The sequence below is a fragment of the Phalacrocorax aristotelis genome, chromosome 1 (assembly GCF_949628215.1).
Source record: "Phalacrocorax aristotelis chromosome 1, bGulAri2.1, whole genome shotgun sequence".
Taxonomy (NCBI): Eukaryota; Metazoa; Chordata; class Aves; order Suliformes; family Phalacrocoracidae; genus Phalacrocorax; species Phalacrocorax aristotelis.
Genome location: NC_134276.1, coordinates 186347551 through 186368721, shown reverse-complemented (window position 1 = coordinate 186368721; position 21171 = coordinate 186347551). Strand labels below are relative to the sequence as shown.

General features: G+C 41.5%; 1 protein-coding gene across 2 annotated transcripts in view; it reads left to right on the top strand.

Annotated features, from left to right (window-relative positions):
• Nucleotides 1–21171, top strand: part of PDZRN4 (PDZ domain containing ring finger 4) — a 252999-nt gene that overhangs the window by 188412 nt on the left and 43416 nt on the right. For both annotated transcript variants that reach the window (XM_075080996.1, XM_075080997.1), the window contains one exon: nt 20251–20504. In XM_075080996.1, coding sequence (XP_074937097.1) covers nt 20251–20504 — 254 coding nt within the window. The remainder of the gene's footprint in view (nt 1–20250; nt 20505–21171) is intronic.

The following is a 21171-nucleotide window of genomic DNA, read 5'->3' as shown; positions in this document are numbered from 1 at the left end:
ACTTTGCTCAGGGAGATGTCTCGTCTTGTGTCCCTCACCAGCCACTTCTGCATTTGTCCTTTTCTTCTGCACACTAGCTTATGGCCCTGTGGTTAGAGCAAAGTCCCGTATAGGTTTGAGTGCTCCAGACTGTGAAGGACCTTGGGTTCAGATCACCTGTTTCCTGGCAGACACTTTAGCTGTGAGGCTATCATTTTATCAGACCTGTGAGCCTCAGGTGGTGTAGTCACTTGCCACAAGGTGTGTGATCACACAGTAACATCCTGTTGCTTGGGTGGGTTTTTTTAAATTCTCGTTTGTTGTCTTCTGTGTGGTTCATCGAGAACAAGAGGGAGCAAAGTTGCAAGTGTTATTTTAATGGTAAAAATATTTATTAACAAAAAGGTCAGAGAGAGAGTACAGAGGAGGGAGGTGGAGGGAGCATGGGAGGTTATTTGATTTTGTAGCTGAAGGTAGAGACGAGAAGTGTAAAGATAATCTCCAGTGTCCTCTGGTGGAACTTTAGTTTGCAATTACACCGTTCTGGAATATAAACTGTTCTTCTATTTTATTTCCTCTTTTTCCTTCTCTTCCTGAAGGAAGCAAAATTCTGCTGGACAGCTTTGATGAAGTTGCTGCAGGGTGAGGAAGATAAGATCCAACATAAGGAAGAACTGTGCATTATGACAAAATTATATATACTGTCTCCAGAAGTGCTGCCTTACCTTTCATAAGGCTTCATTCCTTTTTGTTCTTTTTTTCCTGTTGCTAATGTCTTTTGCCAAAAAGAAAGCACACCTTTGTCTGGATTAATGTTACTGTTCAGAAAGCTCATCTTAAATATGCCACAGGAGAAGTAGCAAGTTGATGTTCAAGTTCCTAGCTGGATGGTGGATCATTGCTATCATGTCTCTGCACAGATAGATTGTCATAGAACAGTCTGTGTCCTAATATCATGTTTTTAATGTATATGAGCCACCAGCTTTTAATGGTACATTAGCTTAATTTGTACTTGGCAAAAATTATGTTCCCGTTTTGCACATCTTGGTCTATAAGCATCTTTTTACTTCAGGCTTCTGGCTTCCCATCAAATAAGCCTCTAACTTTTTTCACAAAAAAAATTTTTAATTGTTTAATTTTACATGCCACAAGCCTTGTTTTATGTGCATATTCCAGGGGGCTAGTTAGTGTATATAACAACATATATTCTAGCTTTTTCTCTTTATCCTGAGGACTTCTCCAGTCATTGTTTTGACACAGAAGGGAGTTTCTGAGCATGTCAAATGTCCTGTGAACAGTGGTTTAAAAGCCTTTCTCATGCAATGTGACAAAGAACAGACTCCAAGCACAAGCAAGCATATGTTACATGTCACAAGTTAAAAACAGACCAGTGTAGTAGTGTCCTGACCCAGCCGTAGCCATTGCTACAGCATGCAAGTTAAGTACACAGAGGCCCCAGTTTTGTGGTTAACTCTGCCTGTCTCTGCTGTTTTACTGAAGCCGAGTCAGAAACCTCGGGGCAGAGCTGTTTCTGGTGCCAGCAGTGTGCCAGCCTGCTGCAGAGGGACTGTGCTCGTGGTGGCAGAGCTGGACAGAGCCATGCGAAGCGCTCCCAGCTGGGAGATGTTCTTTGCAGCCGTCATATTTTCCAGGAGCTGTACTTGCAAGCCATTTACATCTGTGGCACCAACTGTATCTGCCAACTGGTGTCCAGACCTTAAATAGAGTCCTTCAGATGTCAGATAGATTGGAAATGCAGATACTCTGGCACGAGAACTGTCCTATATCTGCTAACACTGTTCTGTAACTCCCCTTTTTGTAATGCATCCAATACCAGCCTTAAACATTGGTGACATTTGGAGCTACACGAACGAACTGAGGGTCAAATGTCAGCGATAACTTTTGCCCGTTATTGCTTTGTGCTGTTGCTGCAGCTTTTATCAGACTTGAACATCTGTCCTTATTATAGTTTGCTTTGCAACTGTGCTCTTTTTTTTGAGATTCAGAAGTGCTTTGCAAACCTTAACTCAGCTGCGCAGTTGTTCTGAGGTGTAGTGCAACAAGCACGTGTCATATTTGGAGATGGTTCTCTGTGTGTATGGAAAAAAAACATCTTACATTCTGTATCTAAAAAAAGTCAATAGTTTATTATTTCAGTCAGAGTAGACCTCTTTTTACCTTCAGTGTAACAACAGGCAGGGAAAAAGTCAAAATATAGTCAAGTTAAGTGACTGTGCAAAGACGGCAGGGCCAAGCCAGTGATAAAGGCAGACCTTGCACATTCTCAGTCCTGGGCTGTCCAGTTCACAGCTCTGCTTCCGTTTTTTGTAACATAACTTTTAAATGAAAAAACTCTCATTGTTTGAGTGCAAGAGCTGGCACAATACGTATCTCCATCATGGCTGTTCCAGGCTTCAGGATAAATACCTCACACCTTTACAGCCTCTTTCAAACCCAGCTCATTATGGTCTTTTGTGTAAATCCTCCTAAATTCACAGATCATTGACAAGACAGGCTCTGAGGGGCTTACAACCAGCTAGGTTAGTGAAGCTGCTTCAGGAAGCCCGAGTGCTGAGAAGCCTAATATATTATGGGAGAAAAATAAATGATTGCCCATGCACAGCAACAGCTATACTAAATGAAATACCTCAGTTGTTTTCTATTTTATTTTTTCACAAAATGCCCAAAGGCAATAATCCACTTTCTGGATTAACAGCCTGTAAAATATTACTCTAAAAAAATAAAACTATCTTTGAGCTAACTTATGGCAACACAGAACGCATCAAGAAGCAGTGGAATCTCCGCTGTGTTATACTTGTGTAACTTGAAACCATGCTGAGTGAATGCTTTTTCCTGCTTTTATAAGACATGGGAAGAATAATTTGTGTCCAAGACTATAAATCAGACCTCATCCTGGGAAATATGTTTACAACACCCTTGAATACTGCTATCTATTAATAGAGATGTTCTCCCTGGATTACCAAAAGCCATAATAAAATATATTCATAATTTTTCAGCATTTAAAAAATCTGTTCTCTTCCTGTCTTCACCCATTTCATTTTAATGACTGATTTTTTTTTTTTTTTTTTTTTTGGTCTCTAAATTCTCCAAACCTGAGGTCATGCCATTTGGTAAATTAAAAGGATATTCACACGTCATCCAAGGTGCTGAAATTTATAACCAGCTCATTTCTCTAGACTCCCTGTTGTCTTTGGAGACAGGCGGCCATTTCCAGAGAGTGATTCAGCTCACTCACAGCTAGAGTGCATCTCTGACTCTGCTGTCTCTTGTCTTTGGCTATAGGACAACAGGTGGTTAAATTAGGTGTCTACTTTTGGTGGTCTAAGTATCATCTCACATGCTGTATGTTTCAAATTAAAACTGACAGATTTTTTTCCTGCATAAATTATGTGAGAAATTGTACTTGTGCAGTAGCTCAAGACCTGTATATTTTGGCTTGGATAAGTATTTGCAGCTGGATAACCCTACCTACCCTCTGTGTATGGAAAATTATTTCTATATCTCTTGGGGGTTTTCTTCCCGATATCTCCCCAGTTTTTATGTCTTCCAGCTTTTGCTAAGAGGCAGATGTACCAGTGCTTCCCTTTTCTTCTAGGCACCTGTTTTGGATTTAAGTGTGAGTGAATGAGATTGGTGTCCCAGGTGGAATGTCAATACAGTCAGCAGCTGGCTGGGTGAGCAGTTTGTCTGGTTGCTCTGTAATTTGGTCTAGGTGATACCACCTAAGTTACCTGAAATATTGCCTAAAGCTTACAAAGAGTGCTGTTAGGTTGGTGGAACTGATAACTCTCACCCATTGACCAGCAGCTGGTCCATGTCTTCAGGTGGACATGCAGAAAACTAATGGTCAGAATAGGTAACCATGGGGTTTGTGTGAAAGTGAGATGGTACAAGGGAATATAGATTTTTCTTCAGCTTGTGTCAGAGCTGACTGTAGAATCTGGTGAGCTGCTGAAGCATGTTACTGGTAGTATTACAGATGAAACTGAGATGGAAGTGAATGCTGGCGATTTGCTTCTTGTTCTCATGCTGCCAATGGTTTGTGATGTCCAAAGTGTAGCTCTTCTTGATTTTGTTATGGTGAAGCACAAGTCTCTCTATTTTTAAGGTTGAGTGCAGTTAAATGGGAAACTCTTAAGAACTCTGAAATTCAGTTTGAATTTTCCTGATAGTTGGTGTGCCTCATAGAAGATCATCTGAGGGTTAGTGTCCTAAATTTGAGGTCACTTGAGGCTTCTGAGGTGTACCCCAGAAAGGTAAATTTTCTTAAAACTGAAAGGTCACATTACATTTTTTTGTGCGTTCAGGAATCAGAGCTCAGTTTTGATTGTGTTGCATATGCTTCATCCACTTGATGCCCCGTCTTAGGTAGGACACATCTACTACTAGGTGGAAAAATTGAAAATAGCATAAATAGTTACTACTGCAATATAAACATGAGCCTAATGTAGGCCTGCATCAGAAAAGTTTAACTGAAAATGTGAGTTGTTTAGTAGTAAAGAGCAATTGCTCTCTTCCTCTTCAACCTGAAGTCCTGGTTGGCTCTACAGTACACTGCCTGTGCCGTGTGTCCAGACAGTTGCATGAAACACAACCTATGGAGTCTAGTCGTTTTATCACAGTCTGCCCCTTTTGAAGAAGATTTTCTTCCTTTTGGGGAGATACAAACTGCATCAAGCGGGAAGGTTTAAAAACCTCTCAGACAGATTTGCACAGGTATGCATCTTGAATGGAGGGGAAAAGCACCTAAAGAGCGAAGGGGTAGGAGAGGAGATTTGAGTGGAACACAAGCAACATGGAGGGAGAAGGCAACTGCCTGTAGGGTAAATAACCTTAGCATTTCAATAAAGGTGATTTCTGAAGAGGAGTTTTTCAGTGATCCAATTTTTAGTACGGCCCCCAAAAGTAGTTAAACTGGTATAACTGTGAGGCAAGGGACACCAGTCCTGAGAGAAGTGATAGCCAGGATGAATAGGGAGGTATGTTAAATTACTTTAGCATGCAGGAGATGCTGGAATAAAATTAAAAGGTGTACCTATGCTTAGGATCATTGTGGGATTTGCTAGCCTTCAAGTTCAGCATACACAGTGTGGAAGGTGTACAATTTGAAGAAAAGGGTGATTACACATAGGGGAGGGAAAAGGTAAGTGGGATATAATTAATTGCAGACTAATCAGAGGTAGATGGTTACAAAACTAGGCTAACCTGACAGACTTTCTGATTAGCAAATGCCTTATCTTGATGAGGAGTATGTGGTAGGTCCTCTTGATCTGAACTTCAGATAAACAAAAATATCTGATGTGGGATATATCTGATCTGATCTGATAAGGGAAAATACTACCTAAAATGGAACAGAAGTGGTTAGATAAGTGGTCGTAAGGAGGATATAGACTTGACTCTGGAGGAATATCTATCTACATGTAGTGTTAAAAAGGAAAGTGGAAAGCTGGAGAGAGGTTACTGATGGGGCTCCAGAAGGGTTTGTCTTTGCAATAATCTTGTTTAATACTTTTATTAGTGACCTTTGCAGAAATATCAGCAAGCTTCACCCACCAATTCCTAATGACATGTCTAATGTCTTCTGAAATACCAATGACTTCAGCAGTACTGGGAGGTTTACCTGGGAACCCTAGGCGGGGTAAAGCAGGAGGGGAGGAGGGGAGAAGGCTAAATATTGAGGCAAGAAGGTGGAGGAAAAAAAGAGAAATGCCATAATGAGTCATGGTTTAGGAAAGTACAGCAATCAGAATGTAATAATAATAAGAGAGACAGAGATTGAGACTAGACGTGTTACTTTTCTCATTTGCTCCAGTACTGGGAGATTTCCAAACATAGCTGTTATACCCATTTGACTGGGATGGAGGGAGCATTTCAGAAGAGTAGCCGCCATCTACTCACACTAGGTCCTTAAATCCAACCCTATTTAATAGTTGGTTAGATGATATTTAATTACTCCAAATCATAGCTTCAGAAAGCAATGTATAATTTCTTGCATTCCAAAATGTCCAGTAACCTGATGGAAAGACTGCCTTGCAGAGTGAAAGACATGATTTCATACTCAGTTATGCTGAGTTCAGCTTTCCCGTTTCTAGGCAAACATCTTATCCATTAGGCTACTGTGTCAATATGCAGCTGCTACTGCCCCCAATCCTTACTGTCCTCATTTTTTAAAGGAAAGGGAAAGTCATGTGTTCCACTGGTTTCCATACTTTTAAGGAAGCCTGGCTGACTACCCTGGGCCTAGAGTAAAAGAGAAGAGGTGGTGGGGAGAAGCAGCTGTTTAACTGTGAGGCTTTGATGGCAGCTCCAGAAATGCTTTATGAGTTTTCTTCCTGCCTGTTGTGCATGATGGCTCTTCACTTGCCCCATAGACCACATGCATCTCCTGCCTGACAGCCTCTGAGGGACTTTGTGCCTCCTCCTACCCAAACCTCACAGGGTAAAATGAGGATACTGAATCCCTTTTGGTACTCATCCACCTCATCTGCTGATAACGCATGAGGATGTCAGATGGGACAGCATTGCCCTCTCTGGATCACAGTATCACAAGCTGCTCCAAGTAATCCCTCTTTCGCTCAATAGAGCTGTGTGACATACTGGACGTGATGGCTTGCCTGCAGCTCGTTTTCACTGACTGCAGCAGGCAGCAGGCATCAGAGGGATGCTGGAGATTAAGGTTGCACGGCTGGGTAGCTGACCCCACCGTTTCTGGGTTTTCCTAAGGCTGAGTTTTCGAGGGCGAGGTGGGGAAAAAAATGCATGTTCTGGATATGGGTAAGATGATAGCACTGGCTACCTTAACTGTGTTTTAGCAAGTCTTCTGCACTGACAACTGAGCATGATGCTATTTCCATTTGGTATTAATGAAAGCACTCGAGGCCAGTATGCAAATTCTTTCCCACAAAGGTCATCATCTTTGAGAATCCCTATTAAGAGTAGATTTGTCTCCTATGTGTGTAAATATTGAATTTTCACAGGATTCGAAACCTGCAGTCCCTTTTCTCAGACGTTTTGCTTGTTGTCTAACAGAATATCAATAATTATCTACCATCTAGTCACAGTGAGAAACAAAACCATGAATATTAACTTGGCAGGTTTGTTTTTAAATTGTCTCTCTGAAAAGCTACCTGTGCCATTCCTGGCTGGAATCTCACCCAATATTTCCTGTCTTTTGTACGAATAGTAATCAAAGAATTTTCTTTATCCTGAGATCTTGGAGGCAGACCTGAAACACAGCGGACAAAACGGTTTGTGATTGGAACAAAGAACGGTGCTATGAGGGTTGGAGATCTGCGGTTGGGTGGTTCACTGCAAGATGTGGAAGCTGGCCAAATTTCCCCGGTGGCCTGGCCTTTCTGCCACGGTTCCATGTCAGCGACCGAGCCCAACAAGTGTCAAGACAAATTCAAATAGCACAATTGATTGCTGGGAATGATTTATGCCTGTCTGCCTCTCCTCGGGTGGGGAAGGTTTGTTTAAATTTTGCCCTGCCATGTTAAGCTGGCTTCAGACATTTCTCGATTTATTGGAAGTCTCTGCTTTTCAGCTGCTGTTCTTTTCCCCAATAACTTTGCTACGACATTTACCTTGACTAGCTTGTAAAGCCAGCTTGCCCTGAAAGCTTAAAGGAACCTCTATTTCTTAAAGAATATTGTCTATGAACAGTAACATGAAAGCTACTTTCACGTCCTGCATGATATGGATTTTGAAACAGGAGCCTATTTGATTTTAAATTTAAGGGGTAAAATATGCTTTTCTCCAACTGAGCCTTTCTAAAACATAACCTTTTCAACAAATAAGCCAAGAAGAAACCCTTGAATCCAGGTACTCTATGCTGTATTGCTGAGGTGTAAAAGCATCTAGCATTTGGACTTGGTTGAAATTTGCACTTCATTACAATATATCTACCCAGTTGCAAGCCTATGCTGCTCCTCTGGGCCTGCCTCCTAAAGTACAAATCAAAATGTTACAAGCTGTGATATTGCAGTGTTGTATTTTGGTTTCTGTGAGTATAGAATAGAATATTTTAGAATAGAATAGAGTGGAATATTTACAGTTGGAAGGGACCTATGATCATCTAGTCCAACTGCCTGACCACTTCAGGGCTGACCAAAAGCTAAAGCATGCTATTAAGGGAATTTTCCAAACGCCTCTTAAACACTGACAGGCTTGGGGCAACAACCACCTCTTTAGGAAGCCCGTTGCAGTATTGGACCACCTTTTCAGTAACGAAATACCTAATATCCAGTCTAAACCTCACCTTGTGCAGCTTTGAACCATTCCCACATGCCCTGTCACTGGATCCCAGAGGGAAGAGATCAGCACCTCCTTCTCCCCTTCCCCTCCTCAGGAAGCTGTAGAGAGCAATGAGGTCACCCCTCAGCCTCCTTTTCTCCAAACTAGACAAGGCCAAAGTCCTCAGCCGCTCCTCACAGGACATGCCTTCCAGCCCTTCTGCCAGTTTTGTTGCCCTCCTCTGGATGCATTCGAGTACCTTCACATCCTTCTTAAACTGTGGGGCCCAGAACTGCACACAGCACTCAAAGTGAGGCCACACTAGTGCTGAATACAGTGGGATAATCACCTCTCTTGACCAGCTGGTTATGCTGTGTTTGAGGCACCCCAGGATGCGGTTTGGCCTCTTGGCTGCCAGGGCACACTGCTGGCTCACACTGAGCCTGCTGTCAACCAGCACCTCCAGAGCCTTTTCTGCAGGGCTGCTCTCCAGCTACTCCTCTCCCAGTTTATACTTGCACCCAGCATAGAAATGTTATGTTTTGCCACAGTTTTTTGCCTCCTGCTGAAGAAGGTCAGTGTAAATAAAAACTACAAGGCAGAAGTCATGGTAAGATGTCAAATATGACATCTTAAAATCTGTCTCTGAGGTTTAATTAAGAAGTTCAGCTGAGAAGTGTTACCTTTCAGTGTTGTTGATTTTGGTGAAATTACTTCATTTGTTCAGGAACTTTGTTGTCACTTTGTGCTAGTTTTAAAGCTTATTAAAAGCATTTCTAGAGAGTCAGCTGTTAATCATTCTTTTATAAGCACATATAGAACTCCCATTATAAAATAATCCTGTGTATATAATTTGTATACTACCAGCAGGAATTCATGTGCACCTAACACTTCTCTTTAAATTTATAATGTAAAAAATAAAGTACCTTATTTCTTCTTTTAGTGGTACCTACCTTTTTCTTTTATGAAATGCCATATAAATAAAAAAAAGATAAACATATTTTTAAAAGGACTTTATTCCTGAGACAAACAAAGATGACATTGCCCTTGTCTTGATATCCCACAGTGTGTCATGGTTAAAGAATTTTCATTGTCTAGGCCATAAACTTTATTTTCAAGCATGTCTATTTTAATTCATGTCCCCTTATAATTCATTGTCTATATTCTCAGCACAGATGTATAATCATTATTTTTACTGCAGCAATATCTAAAAGGCCTTACTTACTTTGGGGTTCTGTGGTACTTGATGCTGTATAACCAAAAAGACAGTCCTTACGCCTATGCGTTTTTTTCTAAATACATAAGAATAGGAGATATAAAGTGTGGACTGCAGCATTCTTTTCAGTGTTTTAATTAAATTGTTCATGCATCAAAAGCCTGTCAGATAATCTCACTGCATATTAAAGGATAAGTCTGTTGCTCTGAACAGCAAAAATTACTCTGTCCCTGATGTTAAAAGGTCTTTTCTGCTCTATATGCTAAACTGCACCATCTGATGTCAGTGCACAGCAATTGAAGGCAGCAGGAACTGCCCATATGTATCCAAAGGCCATGTTTTCATCTGAATAGTTAATGCAGAGATTCTTCAAAATCTGCTTGGATTTCAGTGATATTTGTAGTATTGCAAAGCAATGGTACAAATCTGATTCATGAAGCATATTCAGTGGCCAGTTGACTGCGCAGCCTTGCTACCAGCCATGTGTAAGCTCCCTGCCATAATTTTCAGCCGTTTGGTCCTTAACAGCCTTGCTGTGCCTTGGAGAGCTGAAACAGCAGCTCTGAGAGAGCCTTGTCGTATAATCGGAATTGCCTAGGAAAAGGAAACTGGTGAGTGTCTTGGGAACTTCCTCAGTAATTGCCCTTTTCTGATTTTTTGAGAGTCCATTGCAGAAATGAGCCAGCTCCTGCATTCTCTCCCAAAACCAGTATGGAGGGGCTTCACGTGTAGACCTCATGCAGGGGAAGGTTCCTTTTGCAGGTGTTATAAAGCCATACACGAGTGGCCGCTGCTGGTGATGCTGCAGAGACCAAACCCAAGAAGATAAAGGAAGTGAAAGGAGCAAGAGAAGGATAAGGGAGGGAAGCCAAAGAGGCAAACAGAATAAAACAGGGAAAGGAAGTGGTGAGGGAGGGTGGAGATATGGATAGAGGATGGAGAGAGACACTCCAGAAGGAAGAACAGACATAGAAACACTGGGACAGAAATAGCAGCTGTAATTTATTTTCAGCCAGGAAGGAGCTGGAGCTGTTACTACTGAAGATGTGTATACAGCCATGGTGCTTTATAAGGTAGAAGTAAGCTGGTGCTGATATTCATATCCCTTACCATTTTTCCTTATAAGAAGGAACGTGGCAATTAAACTTCAGAAATGACTTAAAATATTTCTGTGTCAGTGCAGTAAGCCATCACTCAGTGGAAAAATAAAGTTATCCTACATAACTAAATAGTCTTTAAAGGAGGATGGAAGTAGGAGAGAGAGAAGCGAAAGGGAAGAAACAGACACAAATAAGTTTCATAAGATCTCTTTTCTGTGCATCTACATGTAGTTTCTTTTGTGTTCATTGTGTGTAACTAGGTGTGTACAAGCATGTTATCATTAATATTACCTGCTCTCTTGATGTTCAAATAAAAATTGTTGCTAAGCTTTCCTACGAGCTACTGGGAACTTTCTGGTACAAAAGCAAGTGATGGGCTCTTGAATGGCAGGTAAGGCCCCCTCACTTGCTTCGTTTTATCAAATGAGCGGTTCCTCTGAATTCACTTTTTCTTCTTCTTTGAAAAAGAGATCAAGGAAGTTGGCGTATGCCATGTTCCAGAGGCAGGATGAAGTTAAATTTCATTGTCATCTATTGCCGTGTCAGTCCCCATGGCTGAGCCACTGTAAATACATGTGAGCTCATGAAAAGTATTTTTAAAGCATTTAGTCCTGTAAAAAGTTGGAAGGAATTTTTGCAAGTGCTATTATGCCCCCCAAAAATTGCCAATATGCTGCTTCTGGAGTAAAGCCATGAAAATCTGTGAAGAACAACAGTGTCAAATTAGTGTTGAGGCAGCATGAGAGAAGAATGGAAAAATAATGAAAGGGACCCTCCAATTTTTAGTTCAAGAGCGGAGGAGCCTTTTCTATTCCTTTAAGATGACAGTTAAAACAGACGCACAGTGAGAAATGCATGTTAAAGTAGAGCAAGTCTGTTGTATGTTCATTAAAGAAAAGCAAGCACAGATTTTGCAAAAGCAAAAGATGATGAGAAACACTCTTAACCATAGCATTTCATGTGGTTGCCACCCCAGCAGGACATCGGGTTGGGTTAGATGTGTGGCAGTAGCCAGAGCTGGCCAGAGTTTCAGTGAGGGATGGGACCAGGCTCAGCACTCTGATGTTGGGTTTAATATCACAGTGAAGCACTGGCACATGGAGCACCTTCTTGGCTGAGGCAAAACTCTACTTACCAGAGAGGCTGGAGGCAACATGCTGTCGGCTGCTCTTCTCTGCAGCTTTTAAGAGCCAGCCCAGCACGCTGGTGCTTGCTGGTGGATGTGCTGGCAGAAACATGCTCCCTTGCTGGGGCTGAGGATTGTTGTGCATGGGGCAAGGAGGCTTCCAGTACTGGCACCTCAGCTGGGAGCAGGGCAGGGAGTCCCGGCCAGCTGCCTGCACTGCTGCTGCCGTCTGTCCTGCTCCTGCACAGCTGGAGCGGACGGGAGTTAGTCCTCAGCCCTGGGAGAGCTCTAGTTCTTGCTGTGCTACCTTAAATTGGATTTAAAAATAAAAAATAAAATCTGCGTTGTGCTTAACTGCATGCCTTAAATGGGGAATTTTAATAATGTGCCAACAGCAGCAGTTTGGAGTATCTTACTGAGGAAAAGGTCACCATGCCCATAAGTTATCCTAGCATTTGATCAGTGGACTCTTTTCCAAAGACTTTAAGTCTCATTATTCACTGCTTATAAAGTCACTTGAGATATAAAAAGTCTTTTTATCGTAATGAAAGAACTCCCACAATTAGCCAGAAGGCAGTCATCTATCTTTTTAAACTACTCACTTCGGAGGAGGCCAGGAGTTTCAGGCATCTGTACATGGATGAATTGTTATGACAGTGATAAGTGTAACATTCATGTGGTGGTGCCAGCCATGGCTAAGTTAGTGGAGGAGGGGTGGGGTGGTTAGAGGTGAAAGAGAGACTTTTTTGTTAGTGAAATGTAGAATGTGATTCCCTGAAAAGGCAAAACATGACTACATGTTATTTGCGGAGTCCTGAAATCTGCCATTCAGCCCTTCCATTATTCTTTGGGAATTACAGATGACTAAAGAATGTCATTAATTTGATCTTCTAAAACTTTAATGGCAACTGCCTTTTGAAGTGCCTCTTCTCTGAGAAAAAATACATACCCTGGAAGAGAAATTGGAGATTGAGCTTGTGGTAGAGCAGAGACACCATGAAGTTCACAGGAGAATACAGCATTCAGTGCAGGGGCTTAGAGATAAAAATTATTTGTTCTGAGCGCGCACAGTGGCCTTTGATTGTATTTTTACACACCATCAAAGGGTTGCTGTATATGATAGATCTCATGAGAGATTTATATAATGTCCTATCCACAAAGAGAAAAAGTTTACAATGGTTAATGTAATAAATGATGGTCTAATTATATCAAGAAGTAACTCAACATATTTTATGCATGCCACAGCTAGTTTAGTCTTTATTGCCCTCAGGCAGAACCCTAATATCATCAGAAAAACTGTTTGTCAATATTAAAAGCAATTTACATAATAAATACACTCGAGCCTTGTTACATCACCATCTGGGTTAGCTGAGCATTCACGTTGGTACCAGGAGGTGCTGGCGATGGCAGACCTCATGAGTAAGTGTTCAGACTGTCCAGCTGTCACAGTGTGGGGTGACAAGTGCCAGCATTCCCCCCCGCTGGAAGGGGACAGGTTCAGTTAGAGGGCAGAGGGGGTCTTCGTGGAGAAGGGTTTGGGGAAGGAAAGGTGGAGGATGCTGGAATCGGGAGGCATGAGATAAAGGAGAGCCCTGGGGAGCAAAGATAGGGCCACACTGAAAGAAAAAGGCAGAGTGAGAAGAACAAGCAGCCTAAGAGAGAGGAGGGAAGAGAGACCAGACGTGGCAAAGCAAGGGGGAGGAGAATGAGTCTTGGAATACTAGCTAGAAGAAGATGCACGGAAGATGGCCACAACAGCTAGCAACATGTCTGCCGGGCAAATTGAGGGAGTCAGAAAAGGAGAATAGCAGCTGCTCACAAATGCATGTCCACCAGCAGTCATCTCTGGGCAGCTAACTATGAAGCTAATGCAGTAATTCTTAAATTTAATTTGATGTTTTCATTTCACTCACAAACCAAGAGAATTGCAGATAATAGCATGTTATCTCTTTCAAAACTCAAGTGAACCTTTTCTGAGCTGGTGCTGTGCCTTCTGAGCTGAGTTTTCCAAGCCAAGCTTTCTGAGCTGTTCTAATGTTGTTGAACATCAGCACTAAAGGACTTGAAAGGCTCCTTGTGAGATGCACATTGCTGTAACACGTGGTGAGGAGGTGGAGGGGGTATTCTGTTACGCAGACTGCCAAGCTTCATGTTACGAAGTGCAGGAATTCAGGTCACATTTTGGCCACAGATTAAAACTGCTAACTCAGTCGTGCTTTTAAATGGAGCAGGCATAGTTATGCTGGAGGTGTGAATTGTAGCATCTAAGTGTTTTTCTGAAATATGTCTCAAGGTGAGGTCCAGATCCACAAAGAGAGTTTAGCCATGGAAGTGTCAGGTGTCTCCTAGGGTGGACTTTTCCATACACTGTTAGAAGAAACTGAAATGCTCAAAGGCATTTGTGGTGAATGATAGTTGTGCCTAACCCAGCCAGCTGGAAGCAGGCTATAAGCGTGCATCTAAACAACCATCCTTTTCCTATACTCAATACATTAAATGCAATTAGGCAGTCAATACATTTGGAATTTAAAACCCCAAACCTCCTCCTAAAGGGGCAGGGGGGGGATCTTCAGTGATTTCTTTGCTTACAATGGACTTGACTTTTTTTTCAAAACATGGATCATGATTTTCACACAAAGTTTTGGAAGACACTTCTTGTAGTAGCAGTTTTGTTTTCATTAGAGATGACTGGGTAGGGAAGACAAAATGGTGGAGAAAAAGGTATTAAGCTAGAGTTTGTGTTTATTGCAGAATCCAAGTTGCACAAGCACTTCTGTATTAGTTACCTTGCTTGCTAGTTTGCTGTAGTTTACTGCAGATGTGATGAGAACTATTTGTCCATTCCCTGTACATCTACCTGGGGAACTTTTTCCAATCCAGTTTAAGAGTCTTTTGAATTCCCAGGGACAGCTCTTTAGACAATAGTTCCAGGCAGCGTTCAGCTCTTTGCTGGGGTCTTTTGGGGATATGTCAGGTCCTTTATAGAGAGGAGTTGCAGCTGTCAGACCTTCCCACAGATGCACTGATCATGGTGGACAATTGTGACAAAATGAAGCATTGTTTTGAGGTTAGTTGAAAGAAGGGTGCTTTTTTCTGACAGCTGCTGTTTAGGTAATCAACATTGCCAAGAAGTCACTGGGTTGTCCCCCTCTGGAAGGAAGCCTTGCAGAGTAGAAATAGGTATATTTCTACTTTTTTCCCACCTTCTGTAGCTTTTATTTTGTCTTGCTTAGGTTAAAGCTTATACACAGGCTTTTCAGCCACAGTAGATTTCTGCTAAATACTGGGAAATGGAAGCAGTGCTGGTTACACATAGGAAAATGCACAGAAGGCTGCAGTACTGGGCATTGCCTTGGTCTATTCAGTATTGTTGAACCAGCTACACAAACTATCAAACAGGACAAACCTCAGCTCAACAGGTAGTGGAGATGTAGTTCTTGTTACAGGCCTGTGGTTCAGGCTGAGGGAATCAGCCAGAGCCTGAGCGTTCAGCAACTTGTGTAGCTTTTAGGAGAGATGACAAGATTTGGTGGTCAGGGCAACAAAGGATCAAATGGGAACAACCATCGCTTAACTCATCTGGCTAAGGAAGAGGAAATGTCATTAACCAGCATAATAAAAGTTGTCCCTTTACTGAACTTGCATGAACCCTGACTGAGATAGTGGTATTGGATAGTGGCTGAACTTGCTACCTTTCAGGTTAACTTGCTCAAGAGATGCAGCTTAGTACTGAACTGTAACCTGAAAGGTCAGCGTGTCCAATGCCCTTTCCGTAGACGGGCTATCACATTTGCGTTACCAGAAGAGTTGCAGTGTGCTCTCCAGGACGCGTGTCACTGGTAGCTCATATATCCTGTGCCGCCATGTCCTGCCCAGGGAGCCTCACAGCTGGTGGCCCTCAACACTGGAACTTTTGTGGAGGCAATATGTGCCAAAAGCTGTATGTCTAGGAGGACGATGGTATGGTTTTGCTCTTTTTCTGAGGCTTGTAGTTAGGGCTCAAATTCCCATCCTGAAGAGGACTGGTCAAACGAAGGGACAATGATCCTTTTTGCCAGTTTGCCATCCAAGGATGCACCCAGGGTATGGTATCCTGGATGTATTTAGGGTGAGGGATTGGAGGTGAAGAGACTGCTGTGATGAGTGCAGATTTAGCACCTGTCAGGTCAGAGGCATCTTCTGCATGGGTGTTGAAATCTCCTAGGACAGTGAGCCTTGTATGAACTCCATCATCACGTCAGACAGCATCTCTGTCATTTTGCTGGGAAATCCTTGTGTCTAGACATCTCTGCTCTAGCAGAATGCTCTGGTTATTCTTCACTTTGCCCTTACTGATTAAACAGAGGGTCTCCAAGGATTTTACTTCAGCAGAGCTGATCATAAATTTTAACTTGCATGTGCCAAGTATTTGCTGAGGATAGGAGGTTATCTCATGAGCTGCTGATGTGACACCTTCTGTGATCGTTGCATTCACATGACTATGCATCTTTTTTTCTTTTTCTCTTAATATGGGAGAAGTAAAGACTACAGGAAACTTATCAACATTTCTGGCCCTCTTGATTCAAAAGTTCTGGCCAGTGCTAAAAGAAATTTTCTACAGGAGAGAAATGTGAGAATGGAAGGCTACTTCATTTCTCAGTCACAGGCACTTAAATGCTGGAAGCAGTCTTCATCAGAGGACTGATTTTTCTTTTTTAGAACTCAGAGCACAATGATAACAACCATTTGCCTACATTTGTTTATAGTCACTGTTTTGCTGTTTAGTCCTGTTCTCCCTTCCTTCTCTGCTGTCCACCTCTGCGTGAGTGGCAATAAGCCCATGTACAGAGGTGCTGGCATTAGAAGTGGCAGTTGGCCAATGTCAGTTGACTTGCTCATGAAAGACAAAGCCCATTTGCTTGGTTATTTTCTGATGCTGATGAAGTTTTGCATGTGGCTGGATTTAGAGCAAGAATCCAAAGGGGATGGCTAGGATCCAGGCAGTGGCCACCAGTCACTCTGGGGGAGATGTTGACAAGTGGCCCAGACTTTGCAGTGTGTCCAAAACGAGGGGGGAGAGTGTTCATTAAACAGAAGCTTAATCAAACAGGGTAGGAGGATGGTTTACATGAGAAAAGATATATTCTTTACTTAACATTCACAACTTGCTTGTGGTTAATTAGCCCATCTGCTACAACAAATGTATTCCCATGTCTTTGTGTTGACTGTTAAAAGTGACTGATTTCTCTATCCACTTAAAATAGTACCCTGGATTCCACTGTAAGTAACCTTTCCAAGGCAAGGAATTTATTTAATCATCCACTAAGAACCTGTAAGTGGCTTGCTGTAAATAAGTGCTCAGCTGTCTACGGCTCCCAGGGTAACTATACGGGAGTGTTAAGTTGGGGGATAACGCAGGAGGCAGAAAACCCTTAAAGGAGCTACGTGAAGAGAGCTTCCAACCCCATCTGTAGTATTGGCTTTAGGTTTTAAAATAAATTCTCTCCTTCCCAAGTGGGCAGGACAGCTGCCAGCATGGAGTAATTCAGCTATAGATTTTCTTCTGAGAAAGGCAGCATTCATGAATTAGATGACCTTTATGCAGATCGACAAAGTGTGTTGATGAACTTCAAGTGACAATTTAAACAAGTATTGGGTGTCCGAAGCACTTGTATTTCATAAGAAACCAACATAAAGGATGGAATGTTTTTAAAGTCTTTAAATTAAATAGGCATTTAAATGAAAATAGAGGTCAGACATAGGTTCCCAGGATAAATGAAAATGTGTATCTTTTGTGATTTTTCACACTCATGTGATTTTAAAATATTATTATTATTTAGAAATAAAATTTGCATGTAAATGGCATTGTTGTGAATTTATGTCTGTTTCCTCAGCGTAAGTGATAAGTATTGACTGATGTGAGTAAACAGAGATTCTGGTTTTCCAAAAAAATTTAATAATATATTTTGTATGCCATCCAAATATCTTTTTGCCTTGCTGATATGGATCTGTGATAAAATGGTCAGCTTGTGCCAAAAACCATGTGGTTCAGCTGGGATGCAGAAGGATTGTGTGTTTTAAACAGGAGGAAAAATTGGTACAGTACTATGTTGTATTTATTCCCAAGCATTTGCTTTTAGGAGAAACATCATATAGTCATCTGAAACTTAAAAAGTGTTAAAAGGGTTTTGAGAGGCAGGAAAGTAATTTTTCTGTTCCTAGGACCTTGGGAGTGAGAGTTACTTGGAGGGCCTATAGGTGCCCTATATATAGGGCCTCTTGTTAAGAAAACTGCAGAAACTGCGGAAAATTGTGTCCTTGATAGGATCTGAGTTAGAAGCAAGAATGAAGCAGAAGCTGGAACTGAAGACTGACTAGAAGACCCAGGCTTGAAGCTTTATCTCTAATTGCCTCTGTTAGACGGGGCTGAGTCTGAACACCCTGGCAGTATAACTTGTACTATTAGAGAGGGTTTGCAGATACTCACTCCTTGGGGAAATTTCTTTTATTTTCTTATAATATAACTTGTTCTTTGACTGTTCTGGCCATTCCTCTTATACACCTCTGATATTTTTCCATGTAAATTGGATTAACATAACCCAAAGTTATAATTTGATGGATGATAGTTTAAATTATAAAATCTTAACATTTTTTGCTTCATCAGAGTCAGAAGTCAGAACAGAAACCATATATATGCATTACACTTAGGTGACCAAGCTAGCTGCTGTTCATATTACTTGATCACAGTCTAGGCTGCAGTGGCATGGTACTTCTAGGGATCCCAGGCATTCAGCTCAGGGAGTTCTGAGCTTTTTAGGTATAGAAATCTGTCCAGATAATTTCTAGCCTTCTCATCACCACATACAGCATTGGGGCTAGCTAGAAAGATCAACTGACCTTTGCACTGGTGGCTATGCTACGGTGTGGTTATTTTGCATGTCCTCATGAGTAACATGGCCTTGAAAGCACTGCTTCTTTGGAAGTTGTATCAGAGGGAAGCTGGTTCTGCCTTGTACTCAAGCTCGTACTCTGGAAATGTATTGAGTTGATATATACATGAATTAATGGTCAATAGTCATAGCCATCCACATAAATGGACAGGACTATGGTTATATGTGTTGCCTCAAATATGACATTTTTAATTGCAAATGCTTATCCTGATAGGCTTAAAAATGTTACTGAAGGCTGCTGAATGGCGTTTTTGTGTTGCTGGCATTGTTCTTGTTTGCGTGTTTTTCCTTTTTGACAACAAAGCTCTAATAATTTCTTGAATGAAAGAGTGATGTGGTAAAGAAATTTTGGTTTCAACCAGTATTTGCAGGCATTGAGAAAAAGTCAGTTATTGGGTCTCTCCCATTTCTGGGGAGGTTTTAGACTTAGTCAAGCAGAAGTTTTATGACTTCATTGTCTATACAACAAAGTTAATTTGGGCATGAACTTCCGGTAGAATCCTATTTCTGATTTGCTGCCAGTGTAGAGATTTTCCCAGGGATATAAATTCTAATCAGGTTTTGGAACCATTCAGATATTCACATTTCTTACTGGAAAACCCTGCCTTTCTCCCCCAGCACAGGATCATCTAATCTACAAGGTAGATCATAACGGTTAGGTCATGTGCAGCAGTCAACAGCAGTCCCATTGCTCTGGAAACAGCAGAATGGTATTTTCTGTGTAAGGATGTTGCACAACCCCCATGTCCAAGGGCTTATCTACTGACTGCCATTGACAAATTAGCCCTCACATTTTGTAGTGGGCTGATACTTGGGAATTTTGCCCTAAACACCTGTACTCATATGAATTTAGCAACACCCAGCCTTGCAGTTACCTTTTTTAATACCCTAAGGTCTCATCTAGGCTGGGAGGAATTTGCTGCTTTGCCCGTAGCAGGGTGAAACCTTCCCACATTCTTTTAGTTTTGCCAAGCTATGCTGCATTTACAACGTAATTTCCTCTGGTTTATTATTCGCCTGTTTGTAGCAAATTATTTCTTCAGTTTGTTTGATTTAGATTTCTCTTTGCTTAGAAGAGCAGCAGCTGACTGTGTTAGTCAAATCTTCCTATCTTTGGTCTTAATGATTGTATAATGGCCATGGCAGATAAGTGACAAAACATGAAAATTGGCCTTGTTTCTTTTTAGGCATCAGAGACATGTTTATTGACATCTGCATTAATAACAATGCTGTGCCAGAAATCCTTTAAAACAGTTACATGCCACAGAAAATGCTGAAATTGAGAATTAAAGGCACCCTTCCTTTTTCATTTGTATTTTATGACGTGAATAAAATAGCATGAGAGAAATAATTTTAAATGCCCTTTTTAAATATTGTAGTTTCTTTGCTGTGTTCAGATTCCATTGGGATAGTTATGGAAGAGTTCAAACCATTTCTAATTTCTAGCAAAGATGGAAGAATTTATTTCTCCTCCCAGCTTTATTTTCCTTCTCGCATGGATGCCAAAATACGGTCCAGTCAATGTCAGCACGTGGCTTGATGTACTACACAAATAATTCATCCCCCTATATTTTACACCCATGTTTTTATGCTGCCTTTTCTCTTACGAGTAACCTTTGGTATCTTTTTCTGATTTTTGTCTAGGTCAATGGGAAGGACCTCTCCAAGGCCACTCACGAAGAGGCAGTGGAAGCTTTTCGCAACGCCAAGGAGCCAATTGTAGTTCAGGTTTTACGACGAGCCCCAGTTAGCAAAACTCACGGTAGCTCTCAGGATGTTCGGTTTGTGGATGCCAGCACTCAGACTGACATCACTTTTGAGCACATTATGGCTCTGGCCAAACTAAGGCCTTCCACACCGCCAGTTCCTGATATCTGCCCCTTTCTACTTTCAGACAGGTACGATTTTATCTTCTCCTGCTGTTCACCTGTGGGAAAAAGTCTCTGGACCACTTTAAATAAATTATAAATGTCATTGATAACCACTGTCCCGTTCAGGCTTCAGTGACAGTTTTCCTAAACTCTGTTCATGGATTAGAGCTACAGGAAGGAATCTTGGCCATGTTTACTCTGTGTTTTTGTGTTTGTTCATCCAAAGCTAAGCCCTAGTCAAGAAGAAAAACACTTCTATGTTCCAAAGTACAAGGCTTCTTCAAACCTAGGAAGAGCTGTATTGTTGCTTGCTGTTCTTCCAAATTTCTTACCAAAAAATCAAGGAAACAAATTATTTAAGTCAAAGTTCCCTTATCAAAAGCAAAACAATTCCAAAAATATAGAGATCGAAAGTACAATTTCACCTGTCATATGGCAAATTATATGAATTAAATTATCCCTTGGTTAAATTATTTGAAACTGAATTGAACGCAAGCACGAGCAGGTGGTGCTTATACAAAAATAGGGTGTAGGCTTCTTCCTCTTGAGTAACTTCCTCTTGACTCCTCCTTATGGGTAACATCATCTAGTTGTTGACCCTTGCCTTCTGTCTGTAGCCAGCAAAACTATGGTAGCCCTAGAGCTTTTCCACTGACTTCCTGGCATGCCGTGCATCTCTGCAGAATTGATGCTA